At 44.2% G+C, this 15,997-nt stretch overlaps 1 protein-coding gene across 3 annotated transcripts in view; it reads left to right on the top strand.

Moving 5' to 3' along the window:
• The first annotated feature begins 533 nt into the window (after nt 1-533).
• SUSD4 (sushi domain containing 4) overlaps nt 534-15,997 on the top strand; it is a 74,108-nt gene continuing 58,644 nt past the window's right edge. Inside the window, exons 1-2 of one of the 3 annotated variants that reach the window (XM_030035031.1) lie at nt 534-691; nt 1,098-1,253. In XM_030035031.1, coding sequence (XP_029890891.1) covers nt 1,133-1,253 — 121 coding nt within the window. In that variant the 5' untranslated portion in view covers nt 534-691; nt 1,098-1,132. Of the gene's footprint in view, nt 692-747; nt 874-1,097; nt 1,254-15,997 lie in introns of those variants that run through there. The other 2 variants (XM_030035032.1, XM_030035033.1) reach the window with 2 other exon arrangements.

Consider the following 15,997-nt stretch of genomic DNA (forward strand, 5'->3'; position numbering starts at 1 on the left):
CAGATTGACTAAATCCAGCTGGGTGCTGCTTCCTAACAGGCAAATTGCTTCAGCCGGCAGGCCTGGGCGTACTGCCTTTCCCCAACAGCAGCTGATGGGCGAGAGCGCCCTGTAATATACCTTCTCACTCCCACAAACTGTGAATGATGCGGCACTGGCATCGGCATCGATAAACCGTATCTCAGATCCGGCACTGGCATCAGCATCGATAAATCGATACGGTTATATCTCATATCCAACGTTATGCCTACCTGATGAAGCACAGGGCACCTTCAAGATGCTCCCTCAGATCTGCCCACCATGAACCCCCTTTTTGAAGTGAAAACGACCAGAAACTACCAGGAGCGCAAGCCTTAACTTCGCGTTTCCCTGCCCTTGGAAGTGGTTGGGCACCCCCGGAGCGGGGCAGCGAGACACACACACACCCCCCCACGCACGCCGCCCCCCCCCCCCCCCCCGGCTGCCACCCGGCGGGACACCCGCGCCGTGCCGCGCCGAGCCGAGCGCGGAGCGGCGCCGCAGCCCTGCCCGCGGCTGCCATGCGTGTGCGCCGCGGCGGGGCTGCCCGGGCTGCCGCTGGGCGCCGGCGGTCCCGCAGCGCAGGGCTCCCCGCGGCGGCGCTCCGCTCCGCGGCCGCGGACGGGCGGGCCGGGCAGGTGCGCGCCGCGGCTCCCCGCTGCCCCCCTCCCAGGTAGGGCCAGCGTGTGCCGGGGGAGAGTGTGTGTGTGTGTGTGTGCGTGTGTGTGCGCGCCTGTGTGTGCGCGCCCGCCCGGCCCCGGCAGGCTGCCGAGCCGCAGCGGCGGAGGCGGCGGCAGCGGCCGCGGAGGTGCCCGCCGGCGCTGGCGGGGGGGACCCCCGCAGGTAGCAGCGGCGGCGCTGCGGGGGGGGTGCGGCGGGGCAACGCGGGGCCGGGGGAGCTGCGGCGGGGCGGGCGGGCGGGGTGGGTGCGTGCCCCGGGGGGGGGGGGGCGGTGCGGGGGCAGCCGCGCCGCGGGTTTGCGGGGGCGGCGGGGGGTGTGTGTGTGTGGGGGGGGGCGACCCGCGGAGCCGGCGCTGAGCCCCGGGCACCGGCGAGGCGGAGCGGCTCTCTCGTTGCAGGCGGCGGCGAACCGGATGCCTTTGGCGGGCAGAAGATGTGTCATGGGAAGCAGGCGAGCGGCGGCGGTGCCCTCCCGGCGGCGCGGCGGCGGGCGCTGGCCGCGGCGCTGTGGCTGCAGCTGGCGCTGAGCCTCGGCCCGGGGCCGGCGGCGGGCGGTGAGTGAGGGGCCCCGGGCCCCGGCCCCCTCCTCCGCCCGAGCCACCCCCTCCCCTGCCGCCCCCTCAGCCCCGGCCCCGGGGGGGGGGGGGGGGGGGAGCGGGGAAAATTCCTCCCCCTGCGCCCGGCGCCCTCCGAGGGGAGCGAAGCGCCGCTCCGTCCTGCCACCCCCCCCCTTCCCCCCCAAACCCGCCCGCGCAGCCTCCGGCACCCCGCGGGGGGACCCCCGGGAGGAGGGAGCCTCACCCCGGCCCCTGCTAGGGAGCGGTAGCTCTACGTAAGTACAGCATGATTTTCAAAACAGCGTAATGTGCTTTAATTAAGGGGGGGAAAGAAAAAAAAAAAGCCTTCCCCCACCGCGGTCCACTCAGACAGACGTCTCTCGGGTGACTCTTAGCGCTAAATCCCCGCGCAGCTGGGGAAAGCAGAAATTTGGGGAGGAAGCAGGCGATTTGGGGCTGAAAATGCAACGTCCTTCAGCGCTCTCCTCGTGGAGGAGCGACCCAGCCTTATTTGGCCTTTTTCATTTTAATTACATTTTTACACTATCTTTTTAAATTATTGAGCCTGTGAGATATTTTCAGCAGGTACATTTAATTACAAAATTGCTTTCAATTGATTCCATAATTAGACTTGGATTGCTGGAAAAGTCTTAAAGTAAACTGCTTTGCTGCGAAATTAACTTAGCTGTGATAATGAGAGCAGCTTCGCATTTCTACTCCGGCGTGGTATGATACATTTGTGTTGGGGGAATAAGCCATTTTATGATTGAATCGCATCACTAATGGCAGACAGGGTCCAATATAAAAATTGCCTGGGCTTCTTCTCGTGCCAAAGACTTTTGCCAAAATTTTCCAACTCGAATGCCTAAGCCCAAGCAGCTCCGATCCAGATGTGTTTTCTGTCACTGAACATAGACTTACAGAAATACAGCTGAAGAGGGCCTCAAAAGGTCATCTTGTCCATCCTCCTCCTGATGTGATTCAGGCCTGATTTTCTGTCTGGAGACGATAATGCCATTTTCCTATACAAATCCCATGACTGCAAATGTGATTCCAGCTAAACAAGCTTTTAAACTGTTGCAGTCTCTACGAATCCCTGTTTAGAAATCAATGGCTTTTTTTCTGCAACTGCGTTACCCTTGGTTTCCTGGCCAGCTCACGTTTCAGCGTGGTGATGCCGTTCTGCCTGTCCTGTGCCTTCCTCGCAATTGGAGTTGTGTGAGCTCCTGTCCTTCTCTAACCTCCTCCTTATGGCTCCATTCATAAAAATGAGGCTGTTCCAATGCCCCCTCCTCCCTGAGGCTGTGTATATCCCGCAGTTTGATTGTCGGCATTTATTTAGCTGATTAGTGCAAGAGGTTCTTCAAAATATGGTTTATGTCTCCCTTGAATGTAGTAGTTTTTGTCATAGCCTGCAATAAATTCTTGTGTGATGTTGATCATTATTAACACCGCTGCCTTTCACCTTGGTAGTGTAACTAATTCTATACCAAATTCCATTTGTAAGGCATTTTTGGATCTTTCAAGAATTTTTTTTCTTTTGGTCCAGAGTCTAGGAAAAGGCTATTCACTGAAAAAGTGTATTCACTGAATGATTGTGCATGGGTAAAATAACCAGTGAAAAATATTTGTTGCTGTTCTTAAATTATTATTGCTATTATTTTCCAGCGTGGTTGTGCTTGGAAGTTAGGCACTATATAAATACCAGTGAATGTACAGATCTTTCATGTAGTAGAATATATGGTTGTTGGGTTTTTTTCCACCCTGAGTCATTCAAGCGGTAAAAATAATGAGCTTTGTAATTAGAACAGAGGACTGTAAATTAGGATCCCTCCTATTTTACGTTCTGTTGTATCTGCGAGTGAGCTTACTGTGCTTACACAGCTTGCTGCGAAGGCTCAGCTTTTGACTCCCCAGCCTGTGACGCAGAGTTTGAGAACTTGTAAGCAGCTGTTGACATCGACCAAAGTTGTGGTTTCCTGGGACCTTTGAAAATTTTATTTCTGTAGGACTCTCGTTTTATGGATTTGCGTATCCAGACAGAAGGCGCCCGGCATTACTGACTGCTTTGGAAAATGTAGCCCCAATCTCTTTCTATCTTCTCATTATCTGTTAAATAAGGATAATCATACTTCACTCAGAGATTTGAAAAGAGCTTTGATGACATTTAATGAAAATACTATGGAGGTGGAAAGAATTTGTTTCAAAAGCATTAGAAAAACAGCAGTGACAATATGCTGAAATAAAAACTCTCTCACATATTAAAAAATGAAAATGAATAGTTTAGGGTTATTTTTTTCTATAGAGCAATCCACAGCTTACATTTTGGATCCCATTTATGGCCTCCTCCCTTCCTTAGCTGATACCAGGATTTGGCTCCTGTAATAATCCTGTCATGACTTGTGTGACTCCTTCTATTTTATACCTGACTAAGCTCTATTGATTGTCACGTTCTACCATTTCACCCCAAATCAATACTACTTATAACTCTTTTTTCTTGTCAATAACCCTACAGAGAATAACTCTGTTTATTACATTCTGACTTTCTCAAAAGTGGATCTAGCAGAAAATTTGCTGTAGAAGTGAACTCAAATGAACAAACCTTTCAACTATCAGTATACCTCATTCCTCCCTGATGTATTTAACTCTGCTGATACCAAATCTCTCATACTTCAGCTTGTGGCTTTCATCTAATCATCTTTGTTTATCTTTCTTTTCACTATGATTCCATAGTGTAGGAAAAAAAATAAAATAAAGAAAATAAGAAAGTAGGAGCAGGGTGGGAAGGCTAGTAAGAGGAAGAATGAAATGCACAAGTGGATGGAGCCGATGACAGGTTATTTCGAGGTTTTAAGGCATTGTACAGAGTTCACTGTTAAACCTGTAGTATGGAGATAATAGCTGTAAGAATATATTTTTACATATATTTCAAATTCCTGGAATTATATTGAAATTGTGGGGGAGGTGGGGAAATCTAAGCAGGGAGAGGGAGGAAAAAAACTTCAGTAAGCTTCTGGTTTTGAAGTTTGCTATGTGGCCTTAGAATTTTGTCATTGTACCCAGACGTCTCCTGGGTGCGTGTCTGCTTTATTGTCCTAGGTCAGCTGGGCAAGCTCTGTTCTTCCGCAGTGTCTTCTGCATGGCCCCACGGAGAAGCTCAGGGCTGCAACACACATCTCCGAAGGCTTGGATGGGGCTGTGGGCTGTCACCTTGTCTTACCTCCTGGCTTCAAGCGGGGTCAGGTGTACTCGTGTTCTTCTTGCAAGGTGTTCGTTTAATCTTCTTAAAAAGACTCCACCTCTCCTTGAAGCATCCTCTGCCAGTGCCTCATCAGCCTTTACACTAGAAAGTTTTTCCTAAGGTCTAACGTGAAGCGTCCTTGCTGCTGTTTAAGCCTGCTATTTCCCTCCTCAGCTTTCCGGCTGTCTTTCATGTTCTGTTCCACCTCTTTGGTCTTCTGCTGCAGAAATGCAGAGTCCAGTTCCCCCAAAGACTGGATGGCTCCGGTTTCTCCAAACTTTTCCTAAGTCTACATCATACTTTCTAGATTGCTGGTCATTCAGACCATGAGCTTTCTCCCATGGAGCCATGTCCCTGTGGAATACGCTGCCCAGCAGCCTTGCCAGCGCTGAACAGAGCTGAGGGATAGCTGCCCGTGCCTTAGAGGCTCCGCTCCTGTTCAGACATCGCAGGTACCTTTGCTGTCATTGTATGATGCCGCTGGTTTATATTCAGCTTCTGATCCCCTGTAGCTCCCAGGCTTGTTCCTGCAGGGCTGCTGCCTGGACAGTTGTTCCCATCCCGTATTGCTGCTTTTTTTGGCTTTGCAATCAGTCTCCTGGCTTTCCCTGGTCGCATGTCCTGCAGGCAACATCCCTTCACATCGGTGGGTGCTTTTAAGATGGGAAGTACTATACATGATGCACGATGGTAAAGAAATCTGGCATATTGTGAAGGCTTCAGACATTTTATTGAATGTTAGTGATACCATGCAGACTAACGGTGGGGTTTTTTCAAGACCAAAGCTGAATTTTTACTGCTCTGTGATTTTATTGCATTTGATTGAAGTCTTGGTTATGCCTTGATTATAGTATCTAACCACTGCCTTTGGATGTAGTGGCTACCAAAACTACATCCCTCAGGTTTCTGAGGATAGTGGGCTTGTTTCCTTGGGGTCATACAAGTATTTGTGTGTGCTGATGATGGAAGCCCACCATCAGGCTTACTTTGTCAACCTGCCGTTGGTTTTGGCAAGAGAAGCCAGCCAAAGGTTTCCTCTAACTGCCTTGCATACCCTTTTGAGATTACAAAGAAGGTTTTCTGAAAACTCAGAATGTTTTCTGATACCCTCTCGTTAAGTCTGTAGTTAATGTATTTTACTCACTCCCTCTCAGTGCATCTGCTTTGCTTGTCAAGCAAAATAGACATTTCAGCCTTGAGTTCTCTGTACATCTGATAAAATCATCGGTTATTTTGCAGGATTGTTTTTAACCTCCAGCTTATTGGAGAAGCTCAGTATTTTGGAAGGAACAGATTTTTCCCACCGTGACACGGTCTTACTCTCAATCCCAGATCTGCTTCATACAACCTCCGTTCCCCTCTCTGCAGACTTAAGTTAGCAGTTAAGTACCATTTTGTAGCTGTTCTGATTGCAAGCGGCAAGGCCAGCGACATCGTAGGATGGCAGCTCATCGTTTGTCTTCGTGGCAACTTCTTCTGCCTCCAGCCCTGCGAGAGGCAGGCATATTTGATAGATTAATCTTAAATTGGTTTCTTAGCACCCTGCAAGAAGGAGGTTCATCCCTGATTTACCGTGGGATTTGGAGACTGAGGTTTACTTCGCTTCTCTGTTTTTCTCCCTTACTCCCAGAATTACAGTAGGGTATCTTTGATCTCTGTATTAGGGATGATTACAACTTTAGAAGAATGAATTAATTATGCTTTGCTTGATTTTCTCATCTGTAAAGTAGATAAGCAATGTATGTCATGGGCATGTTATGAGGTAGTTTGAGAACCTCCCAAAGAAAATGTTACAGGAGTGAGAAATAAGGATTTTAACAGAGTATAAACTAGAGTTTACCAAAGTAGGAGGTTCTTTAACATTCATGATTTTTGTTGGTGGTGGTGTGTGGATTAATAAATAGTTAAATATTCTTACCAGAATTAGGAAGATGTTATCTTTTTTTACTTTTACAGCTTCTTACGGATTTTTTCTACAGCGCTGGCTGATCACATACTCCCTTTTTTTCCAAATATTGTCTACCTCTGATTGCTATTCTTTTTTATTACGAGAAAATACACGTTATTAAAAGTAGAAAACCTTGCATGCATGCTCTGCATTTCAGTGGGGTTTTAGGCATGAAAAGGACAACAAAATGTGGCCCGAATTAATTTGCTATATGCCAGTGCAAATGTGAATGAAAAACTGGGCTGCACTTAGTGGTGAACATAACTTAGTCAGAAAATGAGCTCGAGGAATAAAGCGGTGTAGTGTGTACAATTTGATTCAGTAAGTGTAAAAATTTGCTTTGCTAACATATTAAGGGGACCGAAGGTACATGTATCTTACCAAATTCAGCAATTTAACTGTGAAACCAACATCTCCTCACTTGGCTTTACATTTTCTCAGCTACTTTCTTTGACGTGGCACAAGCACAGCATTATGAAACCAATTACAGGCTGTACATCTACTAGATTTCACAGTGGAGCGGTTCGTAGCAGCCGTTTTTAACGTCCATGCTTACCTTCTGACTATCTTACCCCATTGCTTCTTCAACACCGAGTTTGGCTGCCTGTTCTTCAGAGGGGGCTCCCGATGGCTTTTCCTGAACAGCTGGGCTGCGAATGGGATTTATCCGAACTGGGTGTTTCTTTCTCCACTTACTGAAAACCGTGGAAGAGGTTGTTGGTGCCATCTGTGCTCACTGAGCTCCTGCGGGGAAAATGTGTCGGATGTGCTTTCATGCTCGTGATGGGTGACCCCTGAATCATATCAACTTTTAAATTGGGTAGTGTCCATCCTGGCTTGCTCTTCTGCTTGTTATTAAGAGATCATACAAAGCTTTTGCTCTGTAGGGGAGTTCCAGAACTTATCATTTCTGTATTAAACAAGCCTTGTTTTGGTCAGTATGACCAACTTTAGAAAGTAATATATGGGGCTTTTCTGCCAGTGCCACTACTTACTTTAGCTAAGGATATCATATTAAAAGAAGAAAAACTCCCATAATTTGACAAACATTCTTGCTTTGTGTTAGGTTAATAGTAACAATAGTGGTAAAAATGTGACTTTATTAATATAGGCCTTCTCATCCATAGAGTTCAAAGCACTTTATAAAGGAAAATAAGTTTTATTATGTCCCTTTGTAATGGGGAAATGACTATAGAAAGATTAAATGGCTTAAAGACTTGTTTCACATAAGAAACAGATCTTGCCATAGGCTGAGAAGAGATCCTCTGGATCTTTGTCCAGCACTTTCTTCTGTAAATAGCATTTAGGGAAATTCCTAATCCACATTTGTATGATATGGCTTTTAGAATAGGATTTTTTTGGCTGTAACTCTTCTAACTGAAATGAGCAGCAGATTTCCTATTCACATAAATTGCTACTTAAGCAAATCACAGAGGGAGTTTTTCTAGTGTGGTTTATTTGCCTTACTCCTTTATGTCTGAGATAGCACACAGCATTTTTCCAGACACTGAAAACATCTTCTTCTGAATAATCAAAAATAAGAAAATGTTATAAGTTAGGGTTGAGCACTGAAAAACGGTATTGTGCTGCTTCTCATAGTGCAAAGCACATATTAGTAGGAATTATATTTATGCCTTGCTTGATCATGTGGTTGGTGATCATAGTTTACATGAAAGGGCAACATTAGAAAAGCACTGCATGTGATTTTTAAATAGTTCTAACATACTTGAGCCATTAGAGAGGAGAAGAGCATTGCATGACCAGGTAGCTCCATGCAGACAGTGGAATGACTGCCATTGCCTTATACTGCCCATTGCAGTTTAGAAGTCAGTGGATGTATAATGCGCTTCTGTAAAAAATGAGTTCAGCTTACAACAGGTTGATCGTGAAAGCATAAGGTACAATGTAAAGGACATAGAAGGATGAAATAGATATAGTGGCTGGTACCTCTCTATTTCATTTGCTTACTGCAAGTGGTGAAGTGGGGCAAAATGCAGAGCTAGGAAGCACGACGGGGCTAAGGGTGCAGCAGAGTCTCTGTGTAAAGCCAAATTCTGCACTTGGTAAAAATTTATAAAATCTAAAAAAAAAAAAAAAGTTTGCTTGGAAACTGAAAAGAGGAGACAGGGCTTACAATAGACTGGAGAAGAAAATAGGTTGGGTTACTAAGGGTTAGATTATGTAGAAGTTGGGTTATCAAGGGTGTCGTGAGATACTGTCCTAAAAATAAACTCTCTTGTACACTGCTAAAGAAAAAGCGGGGTACAACATGCACATGAATCAGGGGAATCATTATATCATTGGACTCCCATTCCGGAGACCTAGAGAATACGCTAAAAAGAAGAGGTTGTCTTTGAAAATGCAAAGCCTTCAGATCCTCTTTTCTGGTACTGCAGAAAGGCAGCAGCACGCATAGTTGTTGATCTGTCAGGAGACTGGAGAGCACCATACAGATTCAAGAGACAGGCTCCCATACGTGCTGGGAGGGAGGAGAACATCCTCAGAAGTGGAAGCCTGTAAACGTGGCATCCTGTTCTCACTTCTGTCATTAGCACCAGTGAATGCATACGCTAAAAAAACTGTGGAACAAAAAATTCATTTCCCTCTTTCTGGAGGTGGGACAATAGACTTGAGAGCAGAGGCACAGAAATAGGACTGCAAAAGACCTCAGAAGCATCTGTAGTTCATCCTCCTGCCCAGAACAGGACCCACACAGATACCTCAGAGAAGTTATCGTTCAAGACTTTATGTTGGAAACTCTACAATCTCCCTGAGTATCGTATCTATCCCAGTGTTTCACTCTCTTAACCGCTAAAAAGGTTTTGCTGAAGTCCAATTTGAATCTTTTTTGCTGTAACATAGGACTTTCCGAGGATTTAAGTCTCTAGTGTGGGATTCCCAAGTGTTCATTCCTCCACTGTGCTGCCTGTTCGTGCAAATCCACCAGTGCTCTGCCTTTGGCCATCCCGACTGCTGCTACCACTTCCCTGCGTCAGGGTGGGCAGAATCCTGACCGCTCCAGCCCAGCAAACTGTCTGTGAAAAGTTAGATATTAGTTAACAGTCTGCAAGCTAAGGTTTAGCTGTAACTGCCCTATGTTCGTATGCTGCTACCAACATAGAAGGAGTCGTTGTGATTCTTCACGGTGGCAATTACATTTTTTCTAGTTTAGTTAAGGTCACAGCTAAGTTTGTATTTAACACGAGATCAGATATCTTGCCAGCAGCTATCAAAAAGGTCAGCTTTGCCTTGCTAGTTTGGAAGGGCTTGCAAGGATTTTCCAAAGTCACAATTGGAAAGAATCAAGAATAAATCTCAGAGCCCTCCTATAAAAGATGCTTATTTACACAGTCTGATCTCCTTGGGGATATTAGACCAACTCTTTGTACTTGATCGTGATGTAAACAATATGGTTATTGCCACGCTAAATTGCACCCAAGTGAATTTTGTGTTTTACTTCTGTAGACTGAGTGAAGTTGTATATACTGAATAGCCCTGTGGTAATAGATTAGATCCACACAAAAGCCAGTCAGTAGCTTAAGACTTCCATGTGTGTTTGCAAATAAACAATTTTAACTGGAATTTTTAGAAGCAGCTACTTACAGCTGTTGCCTCCAGTGCCTGAGTTCCCAGTAAAATTGGTGCTGATGGTGGGTATCCAGAAAGATTGTGTCATTCAGGAATCTGGAGTGGCACAGGGAGAGGGGGGCGTATTAGAGAGTGTGTGGGGAGGAGTTGCTTTTTTAGGCTAAAACGGAAGTTTGAGATTTAGAGCAACACTAAGAGCTGAATTAGCAGGAGGAGCACTGTAGTGGTGTGGGGATTGAAGTCAACAGGACTACTTGCTTGAGTAAATCTTTTGCTGTAAGAACTTCATGGCGTAGAGTATATCTTCTATCTATTTCTAATACTCTGTGTAAGCCTACCACGCTATTCCTGTGTTTGTGTAATAATGATTTGTATTCTGAAAGCCATGGGTACTTATGAGAGAGACAGTCATTTTTCTGTATCTCTCCACTTAGCTGACATTTTTAGGGATATTTTGTACACATCATATTACTCAGAGAAAACACAAATGATCCACTTAGAACTGAAAATAAATAATAAATAATTTGGTATCCTGTAAATTGGACTTATAAAATAGCTTGATTGCAATTACCAGCTTTGCAGTAATCTTGAAGGAATTAAGATAAAATGGCGTTATCATGAGCAGTAGTAAAAATGAGAATACACAGACATTTGTCTTGGTCTTGTAAAATGCAGAACATCCTTCTCTCCTCTGAAGGGGGACCACGACCCCTAAAAAGTACAGTCACAGCCATTCTGGGGGAGCACCACACTGCTATGACTGCACCACTAACTCCCGCTCTATCCCTCCTTTGCTTCAGAGATAATCATCCTGGGCAGTTCTTCCCATCGCTGACTCATACAAGCACATGCTCTCTTTCTTGCACTCCTTTTTCGCTCTCTTCTCTGAGACCTGAGGTTCTTCTGTGAGGCCAGGGAAGAAGTACGGAGGATACAGCCTCTCTTTTCGTTAAATGTGACTCCAGGTTAATACCACCTGCAGTTCCCCGGGTGAGCTGGAGTGTGTGACGTGGTTGTGACAGCACAGCCCTCTCAGCCCCCGTGGCTGTAGCTAGCCCAGCTGCAGTCATCTGGTGTCCCACCTCCCTCTGAGCTCCTCAGCAAGCCCTTCGGTCACAGCAGCAGGCAAGAGACAAAACAAGTAAGCACTACTGCTCTCTAGAAGCATCAATGGTGTAGATTTATCAGAAGCCACAAAACCCTTGTTTACGCACCTTATCGTGGTTACACCTCTCTTTCATATCTTGTGTGCCCCTATGCAGATTATACTGCTGCAGTCTGGTCTTTGGACAGCATTCCGATACCTCTCCCGGCGCAGTACCCACATTTTAAAACTCTCCCTCTCTCTCTGCTATATGATTCATGTCCCAAAGAGCGGGGTTGTTGTTTCAGGATTTAGCCCCTTCTGTTTTTGAAGAATGACACTCAGAAATGGTTGCCCAGATGGAAGAATCCGTCTTTCAAATCTAGCAGAGCCATTCACTGCTGATAGCCTGTGCGTCATCTGTCACTGTTGCCCTTATCCAGTGCATCTGTCTTAGAGAGCAGCACAAGAAAGGTACAGGCTAGGACTGATTTTGTCAAGACTAGGCTGGTTTGCAGAGGCTAGGATATTTTAGTCCAAAGGGAACATTCCAGTGAAAACATTCACCAAACAAAACATACAAATTATTGCAAAATGTGCATAGATGAAGCCCAACTCTATTATACCTATGGTCTCTTTGAAACTGGGTCATGATGGGACACACCACTGCACACCAGCTGTAAGAGGTGCAGTGGAAGAAGTTGCAGGAAAGGGCACATGGACTAGCAGGGGCATCCAGTTATAGAGGAGGGATGAAGGAGGGGTACGTAACTGTCTTTGTATGCATTCATGCACTAATGCACTTAAGCGTGCCCTTATTAATCTTACGAGGGGGGGAGAGAGAGAGGCAGATAGATAGATAGATAGATGTGTGCATATATGCTGGATAAGAAGTAAGAAACTAAAAAAACCCCCCAGCAATGAAATTGTAAGAAATATTGACAGTCATTTCAAGGTTCTTATGCTTGTTCTTAACATTTGCAAGGTTGCTTTTTACAGTGCAAAATGGATGAGCATTGCTTCTAATGCTTCTGTTTGGGTGCAAGAATGATACTGGATTCGTGTGAGGGGTGGAGAGCAGAAGAGTATTGGGTATATTTAGATTCTATTTCATTTTTATTTCATATACAGTAACATTACAGAGAAGGACTTCATTCCTCATTTCAAAGAGAAATCCATCAGATAAATTGCATTCATTGTGGGGAGAGGAATTTTGTCAAAACCAGGGTGAAACATGCCTTTTTGCAGTATCCTTGATATGATAGGAGGTGCGTTTCCTGGATGCTACTGATGGGTGCATTTTTTGACTCTGGGTTCTGCATGTGGTAGAGTTTTCTTGGTTCTTCCAACAGGCTGTCTGAGAAACCTTGTACTTAGAGCAAGTGGATCTATGCAGTTCAGAAAGTTAGCATGTTGGCCAGGCCAAGTTTATGGGGATCTAACTTGATAAAGCAGACTGAAAAAAATTGTATTTAAAATATTTTTTTAGAATGCTAACATTATTAGAATATAAAAAAATATAAGGGGGCACTCATTTAAAGTAGCTCAGGATTATGTCAGCTAAAGAGATTTTGCCGCAGTGCATTAGTATCGCAGGTAAGTGATTCATTACATTTGCTGTTCTGGCTTGTTTAAAGCTGTGATTTAAAAATGCAGACTTTCAGAGGAAGTAGTTATAAATCTGATCTGAACTCTGATAATTATTTTTTCCAAGGAAACAATATAACAGCTCCCAGTTGCAGCTGTGTGGTTATCTTAGCATTTGCTGTTTTATGGTCACTTTTTGCCATACTTAACACTCTGTTTAATTCTTCGGTTGTTTTGATGGAGAGGAAAAAGTCCTTTGAGAGTGTATCTATACATATATTGTTAGAAAAAAATATTTTCCATATGCCATTTTTTTCTGTCTTTGCAGTCAAGTGATTCTATTATCATAAAATCTGCTCTGAAGTACAAAACCAAAGCAGTACAGGATGCTGCAGCAGCGTTTCAGGAGCCAATGAGACTGGCAGCTTACTGTGAATGTTAACATGACACTGCTATTTGTTAGCTTGGAAGTACCATTTGCTGTTTTTTCCCTGATCCAAACGTCTTTGGAAATAGGATGTTGTAGGGATTTTCCTATTCATCAGCTTTCCATTTCTCCTGTGAATTTCCTTTCTCACTCCGAGGCAATCGTTCAGGCCATGGGGGCTCTGATCGCCAGCAACTCTGCCAAATTTCCTGCATGAGCAAATTTGGATCCTCTGTTTTACCTCCTACACTTGACCTTGGGAATGAAGGAGGTAGGGGTGAGTGGAAGTTGTATGAGATGAAGAGATTTGGCCTTATGAAACAGTTCTAAAACAATGTCTCACCTCAGTTTACATGCAGGGATGAAGAAAATCTCATATTTCTAGAACACAAGATGATGCTGATCCTTCTGGTTGGATATACAGCCTCTCCTTTCAGCGTCTGAAGACCACTTGTTCTTGCTCCCTTACAGCCTTGTCAGTCCATACTTATCTCCTCCTCTGACCTACTTTCAAAAGTACTTGCTGAAAATAAAATGAACAGGTGAATTGGTACCTTTTCTGGGAGATTCTCTGGGAACGACAAGGCACTTGAAAAATGTTTAATATGTTTCTTTTGTAATTTGGCTCCTGTGCAGCCTTCTACAGATCATCTGGTCTACCTGTCTAGATCAGCTAGCTTTTAAAGAAATTCTTCACAAACACTTTATAACCATTTGCCTTGATCTGAAATACCAAAAAAAGTCAGAAAAAAGAAGACAAGGATGTACTAGATGGGGAAAAAAGGGATCAAGGGATGTACCTGAATACAGAGGTTAGCTTCCCTTTTTTTCCTAGTTGTAATGGTAATTTCAGTCTTGATTCTCTTATTGAACTTGACTGTATTAATTTTGTTTATTCCTGAACTGTCCTGCTGAGTTTTGAAACCCAGGGCTGGTTGGTGCCCAATTCCTGAGTGCTCATGTCCTTACTATCATTTCATGATCTACGGTAGGAAGGGAATGATTCTGTACATATAAGCCTAATGACCTGAATTTGTAAAGCTAAATAGCAACACTGCTACTGGCATGACTCACTATTATTTTTAGCTCTGAAGGGGAGACAGTGGAGCAAAGGTTCATCTTTCCATACCAGCTGCGTCTTTTGTTGAACAATCTGATATTGCTGAGAGGTTTAACCTTCATGTTTCTGTTTTTAATCAGACTTCTTCAAGATATTGTGCATCTGTTCAGTTTCTTTTCATAATAGGCTCGTTCCCTGAGAGAATGGCTCTCTGCTCTTCTTGTACAGTATGGGTCCTTGCTTAGTATTTCTAAGGACAGAGACTTTGCGACTTGAACTGTTGCTAGAAAGAGCTGAAGTAGAAAAGGTAACTGATTTAACTGAAACAGCAACACAGAAGTCTTTGGATTGGGTTTGTGCTAGTCAAAGAATAAATATTTTCCCCATTTCCCTTCAGAATGCTAATTATTTTATGTTTATTGTCAGAGGTGAAACGCTTGGTAGTACTGATACAATAAAGGAAGAATCAGGTTTTCCTGCGGGATAACTGATCCAGATTCAGTCTGGAAAATCACACTGATTTCTGAAAGCTTTTGCTCCTAGTCTTGTAGAGTGCTGCAAAGCCTAGCAGGTTGCATGGTCTCTGTGTTCCTGCCAGGGTTACCTGTGAAATTAACTGGTCATTAAAATCCCCTGTGGCTCCCAAGCAGTTCCAGTTTCTAATATTGAATTTCTAAGTAAAGGTGAGTGGTGGTACTGTCAGGTTTGGAAGAAAAAACATGCTTACATCTTAAAAAAGCAGTTGAGTGACTTCGGAGGTTAAGAACTGCTTTAGAATTGGCTTAGGCACTGAACTAAGCTTAAAGTCCATAAACTTCAGTGAAACGAAGGCCCTGAGCTACTGTGAAGAAGGTACAGGACAGACCAGAGAGGTGCTGCTGCCTTTAGGATACTTGCTAAGAGTATGACCAAAGTGAAAACCTGCATTCAGATTACATGGGCTTTAGGTCTTAGACTGTAGCTCATAATGGTGATGCAGCATATTTTATAAGGAGATGACTGCTTGTACGTTAAGTTGAAAAAAAGATGGTTTTTTTTAATCACAGTGGGAAAGTGCACATACAGAAACCTTTTCTGGAAAAAAACTTACCAGTATTTAAATCTAATTTGAATTATTTCTTAAGAAGGACATATGATGGGAAATGTCAACTGAGTGATACTATGTTCTCTGTAATCAAGCCTCGTTCTACTACATATGGAAGATTTATCTGAGCCAAAAAGGGAAGTAAGGACAAAGAATAAGGAACATGGGAGAAGAATGTGCCTTGCATTATCAGGGGATTGCAAACTCAGATAAATTAAGACACAGACATTTTGTCAAAGAAGTCGGGTATGTAAGTTTAAAGCTTGCTCTAGGCAGTTTTAACTTAGCCAGCACTTACAGCAGCTGATAACCTAAAGTGACACTGACCTTGGCAGACTTACAAGGGTAAGCTTTGCACAGGGATGAATGATTCTTGATCAGTTGCTCAAGTATATGAGGCAGAGGCCAGCATTCCTTCAGTATTGATTATGGATGTTTGTTTTATCCCAGAACAAACATACTGATTGCAGATAGTGGAAGTAGAATCAGTCTCTCTGTATACTTGAGCTCTTCTGTATCCATTATATGATATCCTGGGGCGCAGTGATGCTGCTGAGCTTATGCCATGCCTCTCTCTCCTTGCTTTTTTGACTCATTCCTTTTTAAGGCTGTAATGCATGGAATAGGAAATACTGGTTTTGTTCAGTAACTACCTGCACAATCAGGCTTTTTTGCTGGGTTGTCTTTTTCCTGGCCTTGTTGCGTTCATGTCCAGGGGATGC

Source organism: Aquila chrysaetos, chromosome 13, assembly GCF_900496995.4.
Source record: "Aquila chrysaetos chrysaetos chromosome 13, bAquChr1.4, whole genome shotgun sequence".
NCBI classification, from domain to species: domain Eukaryota; kingdom Metazoa; phylum Chordata; class Aves; order Accipitriformes; family Accipitridae; genus Aquila; species Aquila chrysaetos.